The 24,388-nt window shown below is 39.0% G+C and overlaps 1 protein-coding gene across 5 annotated transcripts in view; it reads left to right on the plus strand.

Annotated features, from left to right (window-relative positions):
• The window catches only part of KIF13B (kinesin family member 13B), a 346,406-nt gene that overhangs the window by 185,128 nt on the left and 136,890 nt on the right, over positions 1–24,388 (plus strand). For all 5 annotated transcript variants that reach the window (XM_049865676.1, XM_049865675.1, XM_049865679.1 and 2 more), the window contains 5 exons: positions 15,543–15,629; positions 18,345–18,535; positions 20,157–20,370; positions 21,251–21,413; positions 24,230–24,376. In XM_049865676.1, the coding sequence (XP_049721633.1) occupies positions 15,543–15,629; positions 18,345–18,535; positions 20,157–20,370; positions 21,251–21,413; positions 24,230–24,376 (802 nt within the window). The remainder of the gene's footprint in view (positions 1–15,542; positions 15,630–18,344; positions 18,536–20,156; positions 20,371–21,250; positions 21,414–24,229; positions 24,377–24,388) is intronic.

The raw sequence follows: 24,388 nt of genomic DNA on the forward strand, positions 1-24,388 counted from the left end.
TGGTCCTAAGTCTTCAGATCCTGTAAATCAGTTCTGCTAAGTGTTCAATAAGTATCCATGTTGATGCCTCCTATGTGCTTTATTGTTTGTTACATGTTTAAATGAGTATATATGGATGCATATAGATAGATAGATACATCTGTATATACTCAGCTATATACGCACATGTACATACTTAACCATTGTATGCATACATACATACATACATACACATGTGTCCACACCCCTATTACTTCGTTGTTGTTACACTGTTGTATATGCCCTACCTAGCATTTACCAATAACCTCCTTTTTCCTTGCGTATTTCTTAGTGACATCATTTATCTTGGTCCAGCTGTTCACACATCACCCACATTTGGTGTTATATTCCCCATCCTCTAAAATAACATGTAGCTGTGCGTCAGGGTTTTAGCCTTTTACCATACTTATTCAACCTATATACTGAGCAAATAGAGAAGCTGGACTATATGAAGAAAATGCAGCATCAGATTGGAGGAAGACTCATTAACAACCTGTGATATGCAGATGATACAACCTTGCTTGCTGAAAGTGAAGAGAACTTGAAGCACTTACTGATGAAGATTAAAGACCACAGTGTTCACTATGGATTACAGCTCAACATGAAGAAAAATCCTTACAACCAGGCCAATAAGCAACATCATGATAAATGGAGAAAATATTAAAATTATTAGAGACTTCATTTACTTGGATACAAAATCAATGCCCATGGAAACAGCAGTCAAGAAATCAGCTGACGCCTCCATAGACACATCCAAACTCCCTAAGCGACTGAATTACTGGGCTGAGGGCTGTGGGAACCATGGTCTCAGGAGATATCTAGCTCAATTGGCATAACATAGTGTATAAAGAAAATGTTCTACATTCTACTTTGGTAAGAAGCATCTGGGGTCTTCAAAGCTTGTGAGTGGCCATCTAAGGTACTCCACTGGTCTCACGCCATCTGCAGCAAGGGAGAATGAAGAAAACCAAAGACACAAGGGAAAGATTAGTCCAAATGACTAATGGACGACAAGTACTACAGCCTCCACCAGAGTGAGTCCAGCACAACTAGATGGTGCCCAATTACCACCACCAACTGCTCTGGCAGGATCGCAATTGAGGGTCCTGGACAAAGCTGGAGAAAAATGTAGAACAAAATTTTAATTCATACACGCACACAAAAGATCAGACTTACTGTTCTGACAGAGACTGAAGAAACTCCTCGAGTATGGCCCCTGGACACCCTTTTAGCTCAGTAGTGAAGTCATTCCTGAGGTTCACCATTAGACAGGCCTGTAAAACAAAATGACACTAAAGGGGCACACCAGCCAAGGGGCAAGGACTAGAAGGCAGAACGAGACAGGAAAGCTGGTAATAAGGAACCCAAGGTCCAGAAGGGAGAGTGTTGACATGTGGTGGGGTTGGTAACCAATGTCACAAAACAGTATGTGTACTAATTGTTTAATGAGAAGCTAGTTGGTTCTGTAAACCTTCATCTAAAGTCAATAATAATAAAAAAAAAATACTAAGTGAAAAAAGGAAGCAAATGTCACATTGTATTGGGCAAATCTGCTGCAAAACACCTCTTTAAAGTGTTAAACAGCAAAGATGCCACTTTGAGCACCTGATCCAAGCCATGGTGTTTTCAGTCGCCTCATATGCATGTGAAAGCAGGAAAGCAAATAAGGAAGACTGAAAAAGAATTGATGACTTTTAATTACAGTATTGGTGAAGAACACTGAATATACCATGGATTACCAAAAGAATAAACAAATCTGTCTTGGAAGAAATACAGGCAGAATGCTCATTAGAAGCAAGGATGGCGAGACTTCGTCTCATATACTGTAAAAATGACGTGGGGGCAGTGTCTGACCTCTAACTTCACAAGGGGGGAGGAAAATCAAGATCAACAGCCCAAGGCTGATTCCTGTGAGGCGGAGATCAAACATGCCTTCTCTCTCCACCATCTTTACCAACTCTGACATGAACTGTCCCTCCCATAGCACTCTCTACCTGGTTTGATAATTCATTGCAGTGGCCACACAGAACTCATAGTCAATACTCACGATTATGGAATTTATTAGGGAAGTAACAGGTTACAACTGAGACTCAGGAACACTCAAGATTACGGTTCTTCCACCCCGACAACCTCTTCCCAGCCTTTCTGTGGCCCTCAGTCACTGCCCAAAGGCACTCAGCTTTCTCACTGTGCAGGCTGGGAAGCCCACTGCGCTGTTTCCTTTGGGTCTCTCCTGCAGGTGTCTCTTGCTGGTCTCACCTACCTTGATGGTGGTGGGCTCTTCTCTCTTGCCCACCTCTGGGGTGGCTCATTTCAAGCCCAGTGAGATGGCAAAACTGACTAATCTCCTTGGTGGGCCACAATTACCCTATCACACAATTCTGCCCAGTCACTTGGGTGGGAGTTACAAGACCATGGCTAAGAAGACCACACCAAGTGATCCATCACACCGCACATACTTTGGACATGTTATCAGAAGGGACCAGTCCCTGGAGAAGAACATCATGCTTGTTAAAGTAGGTGGTCAGCAAAAAAGAGGAAGACGCTCAACAAGATGGCTTGGCACAGTGGCTCAAGTATAACAGTGGTTGTGGGGATGGCACAATACTGGGCAGTGTTTTGTTCTGTTGTGTGTGGGGTTGCTGTGAGTCAGAACCGACCTAATGGCACCTAACAACAACAGAAATAACAAGTGTCTGCTCTCTAAGAGAGTCATCTCCCCCTGTGTTCCCCTATCCCTGGTAATCACCTTTTCCCTCGTCTCCCCTATCCTCCACTCCCCTTCCCTAAATATAGTTTGAGTATGTAAACATATTCATGTCTTTTTATGATAGAGAAATCATACAGTTTTTGTCCTTTTGTGATTGACTTATTTCACTCAGCTTAATGTCCTCCAGTTTCATCCGTATTATATTTTGAGAACTCAACATTATTCTTGAAGGCTACATAGTAGTCCCTTGTATGTATGTACCACATTTTCTTTATCCATTCATCCATTGTTGGGCACTTAGGTTGTTTCCATCTTTTTGCTGTTATGAATAGTGCTGAAGTGGATATAGGTATGCATGTGTTTGTGTCTTAAGTATTAGATCTCTTATCTGTATGATCTTTAAGTATTCCTGAAGCTGTCAACCTCATGGTAAAGGATACAAGTGAGAAATAAAAAAGGAGCAGCCCCTAACATTCAGAAACTGGCCTGACTCTTACAGCTAGGTCATGTTACTCTCCTATTAGTTGTAAACAATTTCACAGAATACCAACCTCAGACAAGACGGCTCTGAGACCATGAAAAAAATATTACAAAGCAGGCTGCTTAGTAATTTTAACCACAGACAAAAAATAAGGTCACTGTACCACTCTCAAAATAACAAGCAGGTCTCATTTTAGTGACTACTACTTCTGTATCAATCAATTACAACTAGAACAATCCTTGTTCTAGTCTCCCCTTCCTGTAGATAAGATTTATTGAGAACCCAATATAATTATCCCTGCTTTCTGGCAGCATCCGTTCCATAGAGAACCACCTCTTCCTTAGACCCTCTCCCAAATCATCCAACCGAAGCCCAAGTCCTGTACGCCTACTCAACCCTTAGTGACTATCATGTTATCCGACTGTTTTGCCCGATAACGATGTAAGTCTGGCAGTAACAAATGCTGCTGTGTGAGGCATGAGTAATACTGGTTGTTGAAGTTATGTGTTAATGTGGCTGGGCCATGATTCTTGTTTGTTTGGCAGTTACGTAATGATATAATTCTGCAGTTATGTAATGAGGTAGCCATCCTGCATTTTGTGATCTGATGAGATCATCCTCCATTTTCTCATAACACCAATTTTCACATAACTGCCTGGTCTTTGGAACCTAATCATGTTGATAAGTGAGGAGTGGGTGTAATAGGTTCTAACGCTCTCTTAGCTGAGATACTCCATGATTTCCCATGAAGAGTCTTTTCCCTTGATACAACAAGTAATAAACCAAACTTGTTCACCTGTAGGTATGTTCCTGGTGGTTTTGGCTGGAGGTGATTGACACAGGTTTGCCAAAATTTTAGTTTTCATTCGAAAGCTTAATTTTATCATTGGCAACAAAGATGAACTATTGATTGTTTTACTTAAAGTAACAGGCCCACATTGCTCATTTTCAAGAAAATGTCTGCCTAATATACAGGTCTGAAAAACCACTTTCTATTGGGTCTTTTACATTTGGTATGCAACAAAAGTACTTTTTATGTACTTCTCACATTGTCACACAAAATATTACAAGTGATGTCTACTCTGGGGTTAAGATTTAATAAAAACAATAATTTTTACTGGTTCATCAGAGACATTCTTAAGGGAAACTGTCTTTTTTTCTTTTTTAACTGTGGGTGCATGAGAATGAATAATCCAATGACTATTAGCAATTTCTGGTGTCACTGCCTTGATTTATGGTCAAGCATCAGCAGTTTTACTCACCTTTGCTTTTGCACCATAGGTACAAGTGTCAACACAGTGAAAAAGGGAAAGTAACCTTTTAGGCCCCCAAGTGTTTGTCAGTTTGTCGTACTGTGGGGACATGCGTGTTGCTGTGATACTAGAAAGCTATTCCACCAGTGTTCAGATACCAACAGGGTTACCTATAGTGGACAGGTTTCAAATGAGCTTCCAAACTAAGACAGACTAGGAAGAAGGACCTGGCAGTCTACTTCCGAGCAGAATTAGCCAGTGAAAACCTTATGAACAGCAGCAGAACATCATCTAATATAGTGCTGGAAGATGAGCCCCCAGGCTGGAAGACATTCAAAAGATGACTGGGGAAGAGCTGCCTCTTCAAAGTAGAGTCGACCTTAATGACATGAATGGAGTCAAGCTTTCAGGACCTTAATTTGCTGACGTGGCACAACTCAAAATAAGAAGAAACAGCTGCAAACATCCATTGATAATCAGAATGTGGAATGTACCAAGTATGAACCTAGGAAAATTGGAAATCATCAAAAAATAAAATGAAACGCATAAACATCAACATCCTAGGCATTAGTGAGCTGAAATGGACTGGTATTGGGCACTTCGAATCAGGTAGGCATATGGTCTGCCAGGCTGGGAATGACAGCTTGAAGAGGAATGGTGTTGCACTCATCATCAAAAAGAACATCTTAAGATTTATCGTGAAGTACAATGCTGTCAGTGATAGAATAATATCCATACGCCTACAAGGAAGACCAGGTAATATGACTATTACTCAGATTTATGCACCAACCACTAAGGCCACAGGTGAAGTAATAGAAGATTTTTTTTACCAGCTTCTGCAGTCTGAAATTGAGTGAACATGCAATCAGGATGCATTTATAATTACTGGTGATTGGAATGCGAAAGTTGGAAACAAAGAGAAAGGATCAGTAGTTGGAAAATAATGGCCTTGGTGATAGAAATGATACTGGAGATCACATGATAGAATTTTGCAAGATCAGTGACTTCTTCATTGCAAACACCTTTTTCCCCAACATAAACGGCAGCTATACACATGTACCTGGCCAGATGGAATACGTGAGAAACAAATCGACTACATCTGTGGAAAGCGATGGTGGAAAAGCTCAATATCATCAGTCAGAACAAGGCCAGGCGGTGACTGTGGAACAGATCATCAGTTACTCATATGCAAATTTAAGTTGAAACTGAAGAAAATTAGAACAAGTCCCCGAGAACCAAAGTACGACCTTGAGCATATCTCACCTGAATTTAGAGACCATCACAAGAATAGATTTGATACATTGAACACTGATGACGGAAGACCAGAGAAGTTGTGGGATAATATCAAGTCCATCATACACGAAGAAAGCAAGAGGTCGTTAAAAAGACAAGGAAAAAAGAAGACCAAAATGGTTTTAGAAGAGACTCAAACTTGCTGTTCAATGTTGAGTAGCTAAAGTAAAAGGAAGAAATGATGACGTACAAGAACTGAACAGAAGATTTCAAAGGGTGGCTTGAGAAGACAAAGTGAAGTATTATAATGACATGTGCAAAGAGCTGGAGATGGAAAACCAAAAGGGAAGAACACACTCGGCATTTCTTAAGCCAAAAGAATTGAAGAAAATTTTCAAGCCTCGAGTTGCAGTAGTGAAGATTTCTATGGGGAAAACATTAAATGACACAGGAAGCATGAAAAGAAGGTGGCAGGAATACACAGAGTCATTATACCAAAAAGAATTGGTTGACGTTCAGCCATTTTAAGAGGTAGCATATGATCAGGAACCGATGGTACTGAAGGAAGAAGTCCAAGTTGCAGTGAAGGCATTGGTGAAGAACGAGGCTCCAGGAATTGAAGGAATATCAATTGAGATGTTTCAACAAACGGATGCAGTGCTGGAAGTGCTCACCCATCTATGCCAAGAAATTTGGGAGACAGCTGCCTGGCCAATTGACTGGAAGAGGTGCATATTTATGCCTATTCCCAAGAAAGGTGATCCAACTGAATGCGGAAATTATCGAAAAATATCATTAATATCACATGCTGGTAAAATTTTAGTGAAAATTGTACAAAAGCTCCTGCAGCAGTATATCAGCAGAGAACTGCCAGAAATTCAGGCTGGATTAAGAAGAGGATGTGGAACCGGGAATATCGTTGCTGATGTCAGATGGATCCTGGCTGAAAGCAGAGAATACTGGAAGGATGTTTACCTGTGTTTTATTGACTATGCAAAGGCATTCGACTGTGTGGATCATAACAAATTATGGATAATATTGTGAATAATGGGAATTCTGGAATACTTAATTGTGCTCATGAGGAACCTGTGCATAGATCAAGAGGCAGTTGTTTGGACAGGACAAGGGGTTACTGAGTGGTTTAAAGTCAGGAAAGGTGTGCCTTTTAATACCTATTCAATCTGTATGATGAGCATATAATCTGAGAAGCTGGACCGTATGAAGAAGAACGGGGCATTGGGATTGGAGGATGACTCATCAGCCTGCATTATGCAGATGACAAAACCTTGCTTGCTGCAAGTGAAGAGGATTTGAAGCACTTACTAATGAAGATTAAAGACCACAGCCTTCAGAATGGATTGTACCACAACATAAAGAGAACAAAAATCCTCACAACTGGACCAGCAAGCCACATCATGATAAACAGAGAAGATTGAAGTTGTCAAAGATTTCATTTTACTTGGATCCACAATCAAAAGCCACGGAAGCAGCAGTCAAGAAATCAAAAGATGCATTGCATTGGGCAAATCTGCTGCAGAGGACCTCTTTAAAGTGTTGAAAAGGAAAGATGTCACCTTGAAGACTAAGGTGAGCCTGATCGAAGCCGTGGTATTTCTTTTTTTTTTTTAATTGTGCGTTAACGTGAAAGTTTACAAATCAAGTCAGTCTCTCATACAAAAATTTATATACACCTTGCTATTTGGTTTTTGTTTTTGTTTTTTTTTTTTGCTATTTGGTTTTTGGTTTTTATGTACTCCTAGTTGCTCCCTCCTAATAAGACAGCTCACTCCTTCTCTCCACCCTGTATTCCCCATGTCCATTCAGCCAGCTGCTGTCCCCCTCTGCCTTCTCATCTCGACACCAGACAGGAGCTGCCCACATAGTCTTATGTGTCTACTTGAGCCAAGAAGCTCACTCTTCACCAGTATCATTTTCTGTCTTACAGCCCAGTCCAATTCCTGTCTGAAGAGTTAGCTTTGGGTATGGTTCCAGCCTTGGGCTAGAAGAAGCTCTGGGGTCCATGACCTCCTGAGTCCTTCTAGTCTCATTCAGACTATTTTGTCTGGTCTTGTTTTGAGAATTTGAGGTCTGCATCCCACTGTTCTCCTGTTCCATCAGGGATTCTCCGTTGTGTTCCCTGTCAGGGCAGTCAACGGTTATAGCTGGGTACCATCTGGTTTTTCTGGTCTCAGGGTGATGTAGTCTCAGATTTATGTGGCCCTTTCTGTGTCTTGGGCTCATAATTACCTTGTATCTTTGGTGTTCTTCATTCTCCTTTGATCCAGGTGAGTTGAGACCAGTTGATGCGTGTTAGATGGCCACTAGCTAGCAAGACCCCGGATGCCACTCTCCAAAGTGGGATGCAGAATGTTTTCTTAATAGATTTTATTATGCCAGTTGACCTAGATGTCCCCTGAAACCATGTTCCCCAAACCCCTGCCCCCGCTACGCTGGTCTGGGAAGCATTGGATTTATTCAGGAAACTTCTTTGCTTTTGTTTTCGTCCGGTTGTACTGACCTCTCCTGTATTGTGTGTTGTCTTTCACTTCACGTAAAATAGTTCCTGTCTACTGTCTAATTAGTGAATACCCCTCTCCATCGCTCCTGACCCTTGTAACCATCAAAGGATATTTTCTTCTGTGTTTAAACTATTTCCTGAGTTCTTATAATAGTCGTCTCATACAGTATTTGTCCTTTTGCAACTAATTTCACTCAGCAGAATGCCTTCCAGATCGGTCCATGTTATGAGATGTTTCACGGATTCATCTTTATTTTTTATCGTTGTGTAGCATTCCATTGTGTGAATATTCCATAATTTATCCATTCATCCATTGATGGGCACCTTGGTTGCTTCTATCTTTTTGCTATTGTAAACAGTGCTGCAGTGAACATGGGTGTGCATGTAGCTCTTCATATGAAGGCCCTTATTTCCCTAGGATATATTCGAAGGAGTGGAATTGCGGGATCATATGGTATTTCTATTTGTAGCATTTTAAGGAAGCGCCAAATTGATTTCTAAAGTGGTTGTACTGTTTTACATTTTCACCAGCAGTGTGTAAGTGTTCTGGTGTCTTCACAACCTCTCCAACATTTATTAGTTTGTGTCCTCTCCAACATTTATTAGCCTTGTTGGGGTGTGTCTTTTGGATTTATGCCCGCCCTGTTGGGGTGAGATGGTATCTCATTGTAGTTTTGATTTGCGTTTCTCTAATGACTAATGATCATGAGTGTTTCCTCATGTGTCTGTTCCACCTGAATTTCTTCTTTGGTGAAGTGTCTGTTCATATTCATTGCCCATTTTTTAATTGAGTTATTTGTCTTTTTGTTGTTGATTTTTTGCAGTATCTTGTAGATTTTAGAGATCAGATGCTGTTTGGAATTGTCATTGCTAAAACCTTTTTCCCAGTCTGTAGGTAATCTTTTTTACGCTTTTGGTGAAGTCTTTGGATGAGCGTGAAAACCCATTGCCGTTGATTTGATTCTGACTCATAGCAACCCTATGGGACAGAGTAGAACTGCCCCATAGGGTTTCCAAGGAGCAACTGGTAGATTTGAACTGTCAACCTTTTGGTTAGCAGCCATAGCTCTTAACCACTACACCATCATGGTTTCTCGATGAACATAGGTGTTTGATTTTTAGTATTCCAGTTATCTAGTTTCTCTTCTGGTGTTTGTGCATGGTTACTAATATTTCGTATACTGTTTATGGCATGTATTAGGGCTCTTAGCATTGTCCCTATTTTTTCTTCCATGATCTTTATCATTTTAAATTTTATATTTAGGTCTTTGATGCATTTTGAGTTAGTTTTTGTGCATGGTGTGAGGTGTGGGTCTTGTTTCAGTTTTTTACAGATGGATGTCCAGTTATGCCAGCACCATTTGTTAAAGAGACTGTCTTTTCCCCCATTTAACTGACTTTGGCCCTTTCTCAAATATCATCTGCTCATATGTGGATGGATTTATGTCTGGATTCTCAATTCTTTTCCATTGGTCTATGCATCCGTTGTACCACTACCAGGCTGTTTTGACTACTCTGGCGGTATAATAAAAAACACCCAGTGCTGGTGGTATAATAGGTTCTAAAATCAGGTAAAGTAAGGCCTCCCACTTTGTTCTTCTTTTTCAGTAATACCTTATTTATCCAGGGCCTCTTTCCCTTCCATATGAAGTTGGTGATTTGTTTCTCCATGTCATTGGAATTGGAATCAGAATTGTATTGTATCTATAGATTGCTTTGGGTAGAAGAGCCATTTTTACTATGTTGAGTCTTCCTATCCATGAGCAAGTTATGTTTTCCCAGTTATACAGGCCTCTCTTGGTTTTTTGCAGTGGTGTTTTTTAATTTTCTTAGTATAGGCCTTTTTTATCTGTGTGTTCCTTCCTTGAGTTGTTCTGTGTTTTGCCTGATCTCCTTCCTGATCTCTTGAAGAGTTCTGTATATTAATTTTTTGTATTCTACCTCTGGTAATTCCAGGAACACCTCTTGGTCTGCAAGATTTTTCATTTTGAGAGCTCGTTAAAGTGATCATCGTCTGCTTGTTTATGTGATATGATATAGAGTGTTGTCTCAGAGCCATCTATAAGTTATTGTATTAATTTATTTTATGTTTGGTTACTGTATTGTAGCTTCTTGCTTTGTTTTATTTTGAGATGCCCAAATAGGCTGCTTGAGTGAGCTAGCTTGATTATTTGCACTTTTGAAGCTTTTAAAGTCCTTTCACCAGATGTCTAGAGCTATTGTCATGTATATGAGTCTAGAAGTCCATTCACTTTTCTTGGATTCAGCTCGGTGTCCAGGTAGCCAGTCACCAAGTGTGTGGTGCAGGCCCTGTCCTACACTCTTAGAGGGGCAGGGGTAATTGGTGTAGGCACAGGTATCTGGTTGTAGCAGGGGGTTATGCCCTGAGTGAGGCAGGGCGCTGACAACCGTCCCCCACGTGTCTGTGAGGAAATCATGTCCCTATTCCCTAGAGCACACAGGTGGCTGGGTTTTGCAGCCAGCCAATGGGCACCCAGTGCTTTTGGTTTTAAGGACTGAGAGGCACCACTTATCCTTGGACCCCTGTCGCAGGGGGTTAGGTGATGTGGGTAGAGTCGCCAGTCCTTAGGCCCCTGATTTGGGTAGGTGAGGAACCTATTTAATAGGCAAAGCAGTGTCAAGTGTCAAAAGCCCTCGCCTGTCCACTGCATAGCTGAAACAGCTGAAGTCAGATCTCAGGCACATACACCATTGCAGACTGCCAACCAAGGGCCTAAGATCCTGAAATGGGTCCACAGGTCCATGCAGGGGTAAAAGGTGTTCAAAATCCATGGACTGTTTGTGCCTGGATAGTAGTCACTTCTGCCCTGTGTTACCAGCTTAGGGGAGTTGGCAGATTATCTTTTACCCCAGTTGTTAATTTATTCCTTCTCAAAGTCTAGGAGAATGGCTCAAGGCACGCAGCAGAACCTGTCTCAGTCCCAGAGAAACTGACAGTCACTGAAGCTAGCTTGGGGTTGGGGGGATGGTAAAATAAACGCAAGTACTTAACTTTTGTCGAGAATGCTGTTCTTCTCTGATTCTGGAGGAGTGAGTGGACTGTGTGGCTCTCTGTCTCTCCCTGAGGAAACTGCATCCCCATTGCTACCACCAGCCCTGCTGTGGTCGTGCCAGGGGATCTTGCCTGAGGGGCTCTAGTTCCCACTGAGTCAGGTTTCGGCAACTCCTTGTCGCTTCTGAACCGTCTCTCCACTCCTCTGCCACTCAGTCCACCATCCTAACTTTGCCTTTGGTGTTCAGGGCTTCTAGCTTGTAATATATATAATCATTTCACTTGCTGTAAGAAGGATCACCAGAAGCATCTGACTACTCCGCCATCTTGGCCTTGCCTCCAGCCATGGTATTTTCAATCATATCATATGCATGTTAAAGCTGGACAATGAATCAGGAACACCGAAGAAGAATTGATACTTTGAATTGTGGTGTTGGCAAAGAATATTGAATATATGCTCAAGTGCCAAAAGAACGAACAAATCTATTTGGGAAGAAGTACAACCAGAATGCTCCTTAGAAGCAAGGATGGCAAAACTGCATCTTACATACTTTGGACATGTTGTCAGGAGGGGTCAGACCCTGGAGAAGGACATCATGCTTGGTATAATACAGGGTCACCGGAAAAAAGTAAAACCTTTAACAAGATGGATTGATATAGTGGCTGCAACAATGGTCCCAAGCATAACAATGATTGTAAGGATGGCGCAGGACTGGGCAGTGTTTTGTTCTGTGGTACATAGGGTCGCTATGAGTTGGAACCGACTCCCGGGCACCTAACAACAACTATATTCATCTAGTGGTGCTATAATAGAAATACCACAAGTGGATGGTTTTAACAAAGAGAAATTTATTCCCTCACAGTCCAGGAGGGTAGAAGTCCAAATTCAGTGTGCCAGCTCCGAGGAAAGGCTTTCTCTCTCTCTACTCTGGAGGAAGGTCCTTGTCATCAATCTTTCCCTGCTCTCGGAGCTTCTTAGTGCAGGGACCCTGGGTCCAAAGGGCACACTATTCTCGTGACTCTTGTTTCTTGGTGGTATGAGGTCCCCTTGTCTCTCTGCTTGCTTCTCTCTTATTATATCTCAAAAGAGATTGGTTTAAGACAGAACTTAATCTTGTAGGTTGATTCCTGCCTCGTTAACATAACTCGCTAATCCCTCCTCCTTAACATCATAGAGATAGGATTTACAGCACACAAAAAAGTCATATCAGATGATAAAATGGTGGACAGTCACACAATATTGGGAATCATGCATAGCCCAGCCATACTGACAGATATTTTGGGGAGATACAATTCAGTCCTTAACATTCCACCCTTTGGTCCCTAAAAATTCATGTCCTTGCCACACATAAAACACACTTACCTCATAATCTTATAGCAAAAGTCTTAAATCAACTCCAAGTGCAAAATCCAAGAATTCCTCTTCATCTGTGAAATCTAGAATACAGGTTGACTGATTCCAAAGTACGATGATAGACCGGGCATAAGCATTTCCATTTCAAATGGGAGAAACTGGAGTGAAAGAAGGGGTAACAAGCACCAAGCAAGTCAGAAGAATACATTACATTAGCTCTCAAGGCTTGAAAATAATCCTCTGTTCTCTGACACCATTTAGGCAGTGGCCATGCCCTCCAGACTCTAAGTATTGGCCACACTTCCCAGTTTCTGAGTGGAGGCCCTTTGGCCCTGGGCTTCAGCTCCACCTTCCAGGCCCACTGGAACAGCAACTCTGCTCCCTCGTTTTTGGGCCACCCCATTCTCTTAGTCCATGTGAGCGGTAACTCCACCCTTACAAACACCACAGGCCATGGCTCCACCCTTTGAAACCCTAGAAGTTGAGGCCACAACTTTTGAGACAAAGGCAGTCAGGCTTCCTTTGTTCCTTGTTTCTTCAGCTTCTGATTCCTGGTTCCTTGGCCTTTTCGTCCCTCTGTCCTCACTGCCCAAGACTGCCCTGCTGGGATAAGTGTTCCAAAGCTCTGTATCTCTACTGATAAGTGCCTGAGGGCACCCCACCCCACCAGTAAACTTCAGCTGGAAGGCACTCAGGTGGCTTGCTCTGTGGGTCAGCAAGCCAAACTCCACCGATTAGTGCTTGGAGCATCACACTCCGCCAGGAAGCCTCCTGTGCAAAGGCACTCAGCTTTCACTCCACGGGTTGGCTCAAGTGCCCTGTCACACTGGTCTCCTGATTTCTACTTCTGCCATTTCTGTGCTGCTGCTTTTCGACATCTGCTCCATCACCAGTTTAATAGCTGTCCTCATTTCCTCCTGAGTCCTCATCAGAATTGTCTGATGTCCGTAATTCCATCAACATTCTCTTCAAGGCAATTTAAAACTCTTCCAGCCTCTATCCAGTCACAGTTTCAAAACTGCTTCCACATTTTAGGTATCTGTTACAGCAGTGCCCCACTTTCTTGGTGCCAAATTCTTAGTTACCTGGTGTTGTTATAACAGAAATACCACAAGCGGTTGGCCTTAATAAAGAGGATTTTATTCTCTCACAGTCTGGTAGGCTAGAACTCCAAATTCAGGGCCTCATCTCCAGGGGAAGACTTTCTCTCTCTGTTGGTTCTGGGGGAATGTCCTTGTCGTCAATCTTCCCCTGCTCTAGGATCTTCTCAGCGGGAACCTTGAGTCGAAAGGACTCAATCTGTTCCTGCTGTTGCTTTCTTGTTGGTGTGATGTCCCTTTGTCTCTCTGCTTGCTTCTCTTTTTTATATCTCAAAAAAGATTGGTTTAAGATACAACCTAATCTTGTAAATTGAGTCTTGACTCATTAATATAACTGTGGTTAATCCCACCCCATTAGCATCATAGAGATACAATTTATGACCCATAGGAAAAACATATCAATGACAAATGGTGGAAATCAGAGAATACTGGGAATCATGGCCCAGCCAAGTTGACAGATATTTTGGCGGGACACAATTCAATCTGTAAAAGGAATTTAAAGAAAATATACTGTAGGCTGGAGTGACCAACAGGCTTTACAGAGGATATAGAAGCTAAACTGGAATTTGAAAGATGAGTAGGATTAGGGGGATAAGGGTGGGGTGGTGATGAGGAATGAGAGCTTTATTCCAGGTTGTAGAACTGATACAGGTTATCGAGAAAGAATCAATCATGTTTAGTGTACAGAAGATTAACCACTTTTTTCCCCAGGAGTTGACAGTTCACTAGAGGGCAGAAACAGAGACAGAAGGGTCATCTTTTTTTTTTAATTGTGCTTTAAGTGGAAGTTTACAAATCAAGTCAGTCTTTCATACAAAAACTTATACACACCTTGCTATGTAACCCTAGCTGCTCACCCCCTAATGTGACAGCACGCTCCTCCTCTCCGCCCTGTATTCCCTGTGTCCATTCAACCAGCTCCGGTCCCCCTTTGCCTTCTTATCTTGCCTTCACACAGGAGCTGCCCACAGAGTCTCATGTGTCTACTTGAGCCCAGAAGCTAATTCCTCATCAGTATCATTTTCTGTCTCATAATCCAGTCCAATCCCTGTTTGAAGAGTTCACTGCCATCTTTTTTATTGTTGGCTGTAGTGGCTCCATATTTATTCTTTAAATATGCTATATAAAAAAAAAAAGCTATGGTGGTCCCCAATTTACAATGTGTTCAAGTTATGATGAATCACACTTATGACTGTCTTTTTGTTTTTCCATCTTATTGTTAACAATATGTACTACATAAACCTGTTACCCATTGCCGTCAAGTTGATCCCAAGTCATATCTACCCTATAGTACATAGTAGAACCACCCCATAGAATTTCCAAGGAGTGGCTGGTTGATTCCAACTGTTGACCTTTTGGTTAGCAGCCGAGCTCTTAACCACCATGCCAGCAGGGCTCCTTATACTACATAAATGTTACAGTACATACAGTGTTAAAATATATCTGTAAGTTTATATTTTTCCAACCCCCAAAGACAAATAAATATCAGATCTATAAAGAAACAGATAATAAAAGGCAATAATAATGAAAACAAAACAAAGAGGTACTTGACTTACGTCATGACTGATTTGAGACGGGATTCTTCCAGGGACCCCTGTTGTAAGTTGGGGACTACCTGTATAACAAATTTAGAACTTTGAAAAGATAGAGGATAATAATATATTATACTTTATTACTATAAGCATTTTAGGTAAGTCAGCAAAGAAGTAAATACATATAAAAAAATGCACCAAGAGCAGGTTTTATTTTGGGGGACTTGATCATTTTTCCTTTTCCTGGTAACTAGATCTCTATAGTATTGGACGATTAATGCAGAAGACAAGATAATTATTATTCATGTACTTGACCTCTTCTCCCAACAGAACATTTGTAAATGGCTCCTGTGTCTCCAGTCCTATACAGCTACACCATGGTGACAGGATATTATGGGGAAACAACCACTTCTTCAGGTATGACATTTTTCATGGCCCTTGAAGAGAGAGAATATTAATATTATACTCTGAAATAGAATATATAAACTTAATATTATAAAAATTATACTTTGTTTTGTATTGTTTTATTTATTTACTATATATATTGTTTATTTCATATATATGTATATGTGTTTATATATGGATGTATATATTTAAAATTTATGTATATATATTTATAAATATATATACACATACACACAGACCTTGTGTTTTTATACAAATAACATGCTTCTTTTGTGTTTGTTTGCTGTCTGCACTCCCTCCCCATGAGGTATTTTCGTAAGTGCGCTATGCTAATATTTTTTCCAGCAACATGTGGAAGAGGATTGACATGCCTGCACTTGTGAGGGTGTCCCATGGGGGGGAGGGTGTGGCCAGCAAACAAACCCATAAGACATGCATTATTTGTGTAAAAATATAGTAATTTATGTAAATAACCATTGCCCTGGTGACACAATGGCTAAGAACTTGTCTGCTAACAAAAAAGTCGGGAGTTCGAATCTACCAGCTGTTTCTTGGAAACCCTACGGGGCACTTCTTCATGTCCTGTAGGGTTGCTATGAGTCCAAATCAACTCAGTGGCAACGGGTTTGGTTTTTTGTTTTTGTTTATATATATTTATTTATATATATAATGGTTTGAACTCTAGGGACATATGAATGGTACACTCATGATGACTAATGAATTTGCTTACATATTTTTTCATTTTTCTTTCCAATTTGGAAGATGATTGTTTCACCATGTGGTACAAAGATCTTCATTAATCTTTAATTAATCTTTCCCTCCATTAATTGTTTTCTGACATGCTAATCTTTTTATTATTTTTTTTATTGATAAGCAGTAGTGGCTTTAGTTTACTCATCCATACAATAAGGTTGGTAATTCATTTAGGAATGCTTTCATCTGCAAATAGTGATTAGCTTGATTATAATAGCTTAAACACATTATTTATCTCACAAAAGAAGAAATCTGAAGGGAGATGGTTGTTGGCATTGGTTAAGTCTCAAAAATATCATTGCTGAATGGTTGTGATTTTCTTGGTATTTCTTTTATGGCCTAAGGATGGCTAATTTAAGCTAGCCATCAAAACTGCTTTTAGGCATATACGAAGAAAAAGAGAAATACAGCAGCAGTAGCCCTGACTATCCTTTTGATTAACAAAGCAGAAGTCTCCCAGAGTCTCCAACAAACTTCCACTTATGTCTCATTTGCCAGAATTTGCCTCTTAGTTGCAAGGTAGGCTGAGAAAGAAAGTATCTTACCTGGGACTGCATATATATATATTTTTTCCTAACAAAATTGGTGTTGTATTGGCTAGGAAAGTTAGGCTGGCTACTGTATATAATTAAAATCCTGGTACGTTTTTTTTCCTGGTCATTGTACTTCAGATATCAAACTGACTTTTTTGCATAGCTAAGGGAAATCCTTTACTTGTAGATCAGTTGATATTTTTATTTAAAGGGTCAAGTGATACAAAGTGTGTAGAGAAGTTGTCTTCCTTTCTCTCCTTCCCCAACTAAATCAAGTGTGAATTCCTTGCTTTAGTGTCTTAGGCTGGGTTTTCTAGAGAAGCAAAACCAGTAAAGCATGTGTGTATATATGTTTGTGTGTGTAAATGTATATACACACACACACACAGATTTATATCAAGGAAATGGCTCACACGGTTTTTAGAGGCTAGGTAACATCCCAAGTCCATGGGAACAGGTAAGAGGATTCTCCTGATTCATATAGCCACAGAGGCTGGTGAACCCAAGAACTGCAGGAAAGCAGGGCTTTTACAAACTTCTGCTGATTCACATAGCTGCAAGGGCTGGCGAACCTAAGACCAACAGCCTGTAGCAGGCTGTGAAAATTGACAAGTCTCAAGATCAGCAGGCAAGCTGCTAGCTCAAGTCCCAGGAACTGGAGGTCAGATGAACTGGATCCAGCTACAGAATCTAGAACAAGCAAAAGCCCTGACAAGGCAAGCAAGAAGGAAGTAGGCAGAGGAGGGTGGAGACATGAAGACTGAGGGGGCAATGAGCCATCACAGGCCCTGACTTTGCCAGTACCACTCACCACCACAGGCCACACCCCCGCCCCTGCTGGTACCATATCAAACATCAACAGGGACGTGATCACAACATTATACAACTGCCAAAACACTTTGAGAGACCCCGCCAAGCTGACATACGATTTTAACCATCACATTTAGTATTCAAAACCTTCATAGTTTAGGTTAAGTTGATCTTTACAGCTTTACCTTTAACAATCTCTGATATACAAATGTTGTGTATTTCTCATTTATTCTACTCTTAAAAAAAAAAATTTTTTTCTTCTTCTTTTTTTTTTTCAATTTCTGCAAACAAAGAATATGAGCTTTTCTAGTTCTATATCTTTTCTCATGCTGTTCCATCTGCCCTAAGGCCCTAATTTCTTGTCCTTTATGTCTCAGTTCAATTGGTTTCCTACTTTATTGTACCTTCCTTTATTATTCTTGTCAAAAGTGATCCTCACCTGGATTGTAACAGTTGTATATGTGGCCTTGTGTAAGTTTATACTAGAGTATAAACTTCTTGAGTACAGCAATTGCCTTATACTTGCATGGTATCCCCTTGGGACCTAGCAAATACCAATATTTCTTGAATGCAGTGAATCAATATATATCTTTATTTAGAAAAGAATATTCTTTATTCTTCTTTCCCCAAGACTCAATTTGCCTAAAAAGAAAAAGAAAGCACAAAGTGAGGATGAGGAACACGACAACTCCATGAAGAATGATAACAGTTCTGAGCAGCTGGATGTAGATGGAGATTCCTCCAGTGAGGTTTCTAGTGAAATTAACTTCAATTATGAATATGCACAGATGGAAGTTACCATGAAGGCTCTTGGGAATAATGGTGAGCAAATCTGTTACGTATTTTACAATCTTTTAAAATTGGTAGAGTGTTAAAATGTTGGAGAATGAGACCTTTTAAATGTTAGTAAGAAAAAAAAAAATTTTTTTTTCTTTTTTTTTTTTTTAAGAAAGGAAGTCTTTGTATTTCTGTTCTCCATACTCATCTTTGGTATTCTTGGCTTCAATAATTTAATATATTTATAAAAACATCCATTCTGCCTTGCTATATAATCAAATCATTCCAAGCCTTATTTTGGTTGATAAGAATTTCTCAGTTTTGAAACTTGACTGTCACTTGCTTATTATTATTATAATGAATTTCTGGAACATCAGCCATATCTTAGGTTACAGGGAGAACATTGAATAGACCTGCTCTTTCTATATGGATGATAACTTAGAATATAACCAACTTAGAATAAATAAAAACACGAGAGAATTTAGGAGTATGGAAAGCTTAGTTTATTCCAATTGTTTTTAAGACCCTTGAGATATTAGGATGGTACTTCAAAAAAAAAAAAAAAAATCCATGGTTAAAACCATTTGACCAATTTCTACACTGATTTCATAGATTAACCAGATGCTTTCTTTTTTTACTCAGACATATACATATATATATATAATTTTTTTTTTTCTAAATTGAAGGTTGGACAACATTGTTATATTTTTATCTATTAGTAGTTTGGAACATTAAGTTCTACTTAAGTAAAAATGTTTTGAAATAAGATATGGACAACTAGACAGAAGCTCTCACCCTGATTTTATGTATATTTCATGCATGTACATTTTTGAAGTAGCCGAGTAATTCCCTTGGAACTGGATTTTAAGTTTTTAAGAATTGAGAGTATATCTTATTCTTTATTGTTTACTTAGAATCTAGAATGATGCTTGGAACATATTAGTGCCTTAGTAAATGTCTGTGGAATTAATGAAATAAATGAGTGTATGTGACCTTAGTGTAACCCAGTTCAATTTTCTTTTCTATTATTTGTTTGTTTATATTGTTTGTGTGGCTGTTACCCAATTTCTCACTCCCCCTAATTTTCTCCAAGGAATATGATTTCAAACTTTGTAGCAAATTTTAAGCCCTTGTCATTATGAAAAGTATAAGCTGGTTCAAAATTTTTTAATACATTAAACTGCTTTAATGTACTACAGAGTTCTTTATATTCTTTTATTCTGATTTTGATGTGAAAAATTTCAAAGGTACAAAAATGTTAATATCTCTATGTTCACCACTTAGATTCAACAATTGTTGAATTGTTAACACATCTGCTTTTAAAAAAATCTATTACTATATTTATATCTGTTTGTTTTTTGCCAAATGATTTGAAAGTATGTTGCAGATATTATATACTTCACCTCTAAATACTTCAGCATGCATCTTATAAGAATAAGGACATTCTTCTACGTAAGCATTTTATAAGCGTTATCACACCTAATAGAGTTAGTAATAATCCCCAAATATTCTCTAACATTCAACCCATATTTAAATTTCCCCAATTTTGTATTAAAATTTTAGAATTCAGAAATGTTTTTCAGGTTTTTAACTAATATAACAACATAGAGAAACATTTGAAGAACATTATGTTTTAGTGTTTACCTTTTTAAAAAAACTTGTTTAGATCCAATGCAGTCAATATTGAAGAGCCTAGAACAACAGCATGAAGAAGAAAAACGATCTGCATTAGAACGCCAGAGGCTCATGTATGAACATGAATTGGAGCAGCTACGAAGAAGGCTGTCTCCTGAGAAACAAAACTATCGTAGTAGCATGGACAGATTCCCTTTCCACTCGCCCAGTGCTCAACAACGCTTAAGGCAGTGGGCTGAGGAGAGGTAGGTGGTACATGGAGGCTTATTACATATATTGCATATTCTTATCACCTTTAACCCACCTTGATAAGATACAGAATGGAAAAACTGAGACATTACTTTGTAAAAGAATTATATTAAGAGTGTTGCAGCCAAGAACCCCTTGGGACCATCTTTTTTTTTTTTTTTTTTTTCCTGTCCATTTGTATTGATTTATTCAAAACTGCCTATGTTTGGTGCTAGCCCATTTTCAGTTTGTATGGCTTTTAAATTTAAATAAGTATTTATACTTAGAAGTTATACTTTATCACTGTATTACGCTCTAGGTTCTGAAGCTTGGGTAGATGCTTTTTTAACAAAGGAAAAAAAAAGTTGGTTTTCTGGACTGATTAGCTCAGGTGGGTAAAGCATGGTGCTTATGAGGTTCAGAATGCAAGTTTGATCTCTATATGGGCTAATTAGCATTGCACTGAAACGTTTTATCCCATGGCTACAGATTTTACATAACTAACCTCTTGCTATTCAAAGTTTGGTCTGCAGACAGGTAGTATTCTATGACCTGGAGATTGATAGAAATGCAGAATCTCTGACGCTTATCCCTTTACCCCATCCCCGAGACCTCCTGAGTCAAAATCTCCAGGTGATTTGTATTCACAGTCAAGTTTGAGAAGCACTGCCCTAATAGAAGGCCAGTTTGTTAACAAATGTATGCCAGTGCTTATAAAGTAGCCCAGATACAAGTGTGTGCATGGGTTGGTGTCAGTAATATGTTCCTTGTTTACAAAATGTGATTTCAAATCTTGGTTTGTATTTTCGCATTATCATAATATATACTATATAATATTCTCATGTACTGCTTTATATGTTATCTCTTCCCTTCTCCCATCTCCTTTTTTTGCAAAAGAGAAGCAACATTGAATAATAGCCTGATGAGGTTGAGGGAACAAATTGTTAAAGCCAATCTCTTGGTGAGAGAAGCTAGTTACATTGCAGAAGAACTGGATAAAAGAACGGAATATAAAGTTACCCTACAGATTCCAGCCTCCAGCCTTGATGCCAACAAGAAGGTGAGGTTGCCATTAATTGAGTGGAAGGGGTGTAGACATGAATGAATAAAATTACTTTATTTTATTTTATTAAGTAACACAGGTATCAGTGTTATTAAATAACAGTGGGTATGCTCCTCAGTCTAGGCTCTCTCAAGTAGAACTTAGCTCCTTTTCATTCTCTGCCTTTGTGCATATTGTGCATATATATCCTTTATTCACTAGGATTTTACTTTCTACCTCTTTTACCCCCTCCCACCCTGCCAATTCATTCTCTCAACTCTTGGTCTTCAAATCTGTTTAAAATATTTCTGAGATGTCTTTCCTTATTAATCTCCCCAAAGTGTTTTTTTCCCCCCTTCAGTCTGTAGCCACTCTAAATACCTCTCCCCAGTAAGTTAGGTGCTCATTTTACCTATACCATTGTTGCTTTCAACTTGCTAATAGAGTGTTCTGTAGAATTGTTTATTGCTTGCTTCATATATGTATTCAAGATCACAAATGTCTTTTTTGTATAATGTAATAAGCATAATGAAATATAAGGGGACAACCCCATGAAATCTTCCTATCCATACCACTTAGTTGTTTTCATTTTTTTTTTGAGATTCTTTTCTAGCTCTTAATCATGTTCAAACAATTTTTTGATGGATTAGGTAGAATTTTACATTCAGATGACAGATTTTTTGAGGGGCCATGTATTCTCTTTCTCCTGCAGTATTGCACATGGCAAAGCTTTCATCAGTCCTTCTTGGGTGTTTTATTCTAATTTGAGAGCAAGGATTATATTTTTCTTTCTCTTATAACATCACAGCATCTAGGTCAAGATTTTGCCCAGAGTAGATATTTGCAAATATGATGCTTAATATTTTGAGCAGTAAAGGTATTTTGAATATGATGGAAATTTACCTTATGGAAAAATGCCTTCTGGTGTATACCCAAACCCACTGCCGTCGGTATAGTCTGTGTTTCATTTCAAAGGTTTTACCCAGAAGTTTATTCATTTGCTTTTTGGTATTGTAGAGAAAATTCTGGGTGGGACTCATAGACAAAAATAATGGAAGTTAATCGTGGCCAGAATGTACAGGGCTCAGCTTCTTCTAGGATACTGAGAAGAACAGGGTGTTCTTTCACTTTATAATGTCTGAGGTGAAAAATAGAAACTTTGAATTTTTTTCCACATAAAGTATGACTGTAGCCCTTTTCTCTGTATCCCATTTGAGCTTTACTAGGAAGGAGCAACTCTGACTTGGTGCAACCAAGCCGAGACCTAGAAGCAGCTCAGGTCACTCTGGGTATCTCTCTCATCCCATGCACCTGACTGTGTTCATTAGGGGTGTTCCTGTTGCTGCTAGAGTTAACTAACGTTGGTGGAGTTGAAGCATTTTTACCAGGCAGCTATTAGTTCACTGTACTTTCATTGCTTTAAATAGATAAGTGTATTCAGATTTCAACAAGAATGCGGTACTGAACGAGGAAATATTTCCTAAGGAGATAGTCTTTGTAGTCCAGGGTGGGTCTTACAGTTTTCAATCCAGTTAAGACTTTCTTTTTAGTATTTGAAAACTCTTACTTCATTTAGCGTTCAGAGAATACTGTGAGCACAGCCTTTTGTTCTGCTCTTCACTCCTATCATCTGTAGTCGCCTGTCTCTGGGTATTTTTGGCAAGGGTTAGAGATTTATTTTCCTTTTTTCAATCATTGTTGTAGTTATTTGCAAGAGGCCAAGTCATGATAGCTATACCATATTGCCCATTATCTTTTCGTCTGAGTCTTAGGATTCTCCCTGGGAAAAGCCGTTACCTACAGATTAGTAATAGAATTTTCATGTTTATTCACTAGCTGACTGAATATATGATAGAGGAACCTTTTAAGTATGTGACAGAATTGTAATTTTGGACCCCAACATTTTGCAAGTCTTTGTTTAATTATGTAAATTCTGTTTCTTTGGAAATGATTATAAGCAAGATGTAAATGAGAGAATCGGTATATTTCACACTTTTCCAAAATTCTAAGTAGACATACCAGGACAGTAGATAAATTAAGGTAAAGTCAAATTGATTATATAACTGATTAGATATACTTCTCTGGGGGAGATATAAAGTGAAAAAGTTTTTTTGGCATTTAGTGTTGTATAACAACCACCTCTATCTAGTTCTGTACTGTTTTAGTAGTAAGTTCAAACTATGTGTATGCGTAAACTGTCTTTGGAAACTGATATTATTTGTTGCCTCCAAATGGGTGAGTTGGGGACTTTTCAGTTTACTATTTTAAATATTTTGTGTTTTGTAACACATTAAGAAACTACCCATTCAAAAAAACTTGAAATTTTAACTTTTGAAAGGTAAAAGATAGTTTCTTAATCATTGGTTCCAACAAGCTTTCTCTTGCTATTCAATGCAGATGACTCTTTCTACCCATCGAAAGTGTATGTTCCTAAAAAAAAAAAAAAAAAAAAAAAAAAAATTTTTTTTTTTTTTTTTTTTAGTTCCTATGGAGGCTCAAATAAAACATTTTCATTTTAACTTCTCCTTAAACATGGTCTAGTCTTTTGGGTTTTAAATTTATAGCCACCTGCAATCATCGTTTAAATTTAGGTTTATATATAAACTTTATACTTAAATTAAAATTTTGATTGTAGGTAGGTATGATTGTAGGTGGATATAAAGGCATTATAATAAATTTGTAACCTTTCTGATAAGTTTCGTAATTAACAAATTAAAGAAAATTGGCAGTTTCAACTTAATGGCATTTGACGGGCAGGTATAAGAATGTTCAGGTCTGACTTCAGTGATGGCTAGTTTTGTTGTTTCATGCAGTCATTCTCACTATCTTTGCAGCGAGGCTCTGTTCTTAGTGAACCTGCAATCCAGGTGAGAAGAAAAGGAAAAGGAAAGCAGATCTGGTCATTGGAAAAATTGGACAACAGGTTGTTGGACATGAGAGACCTTTATCAGGAGTGGAAGGAGTGTGAAGAAGATTCCCCAGTAAGTTATTTG

The sequence above is a fragment of the Elephas maximus genome, chromosome 22 (genome assembly GCF_024166365.1).
Source record: "Elephas maximus indicus isolate mEleMax1 chromosome 22, mEleMax1 primary haplotype, whole genome shotgun sequence".
In the NCBI taxonomy this organism is placed as follows: domain Eukaryota; kingdom Metazoa; phylum Chordata; class Mammalia; order Proboscidea; family Elephantidae; genus Elephas; species Elephas maximus.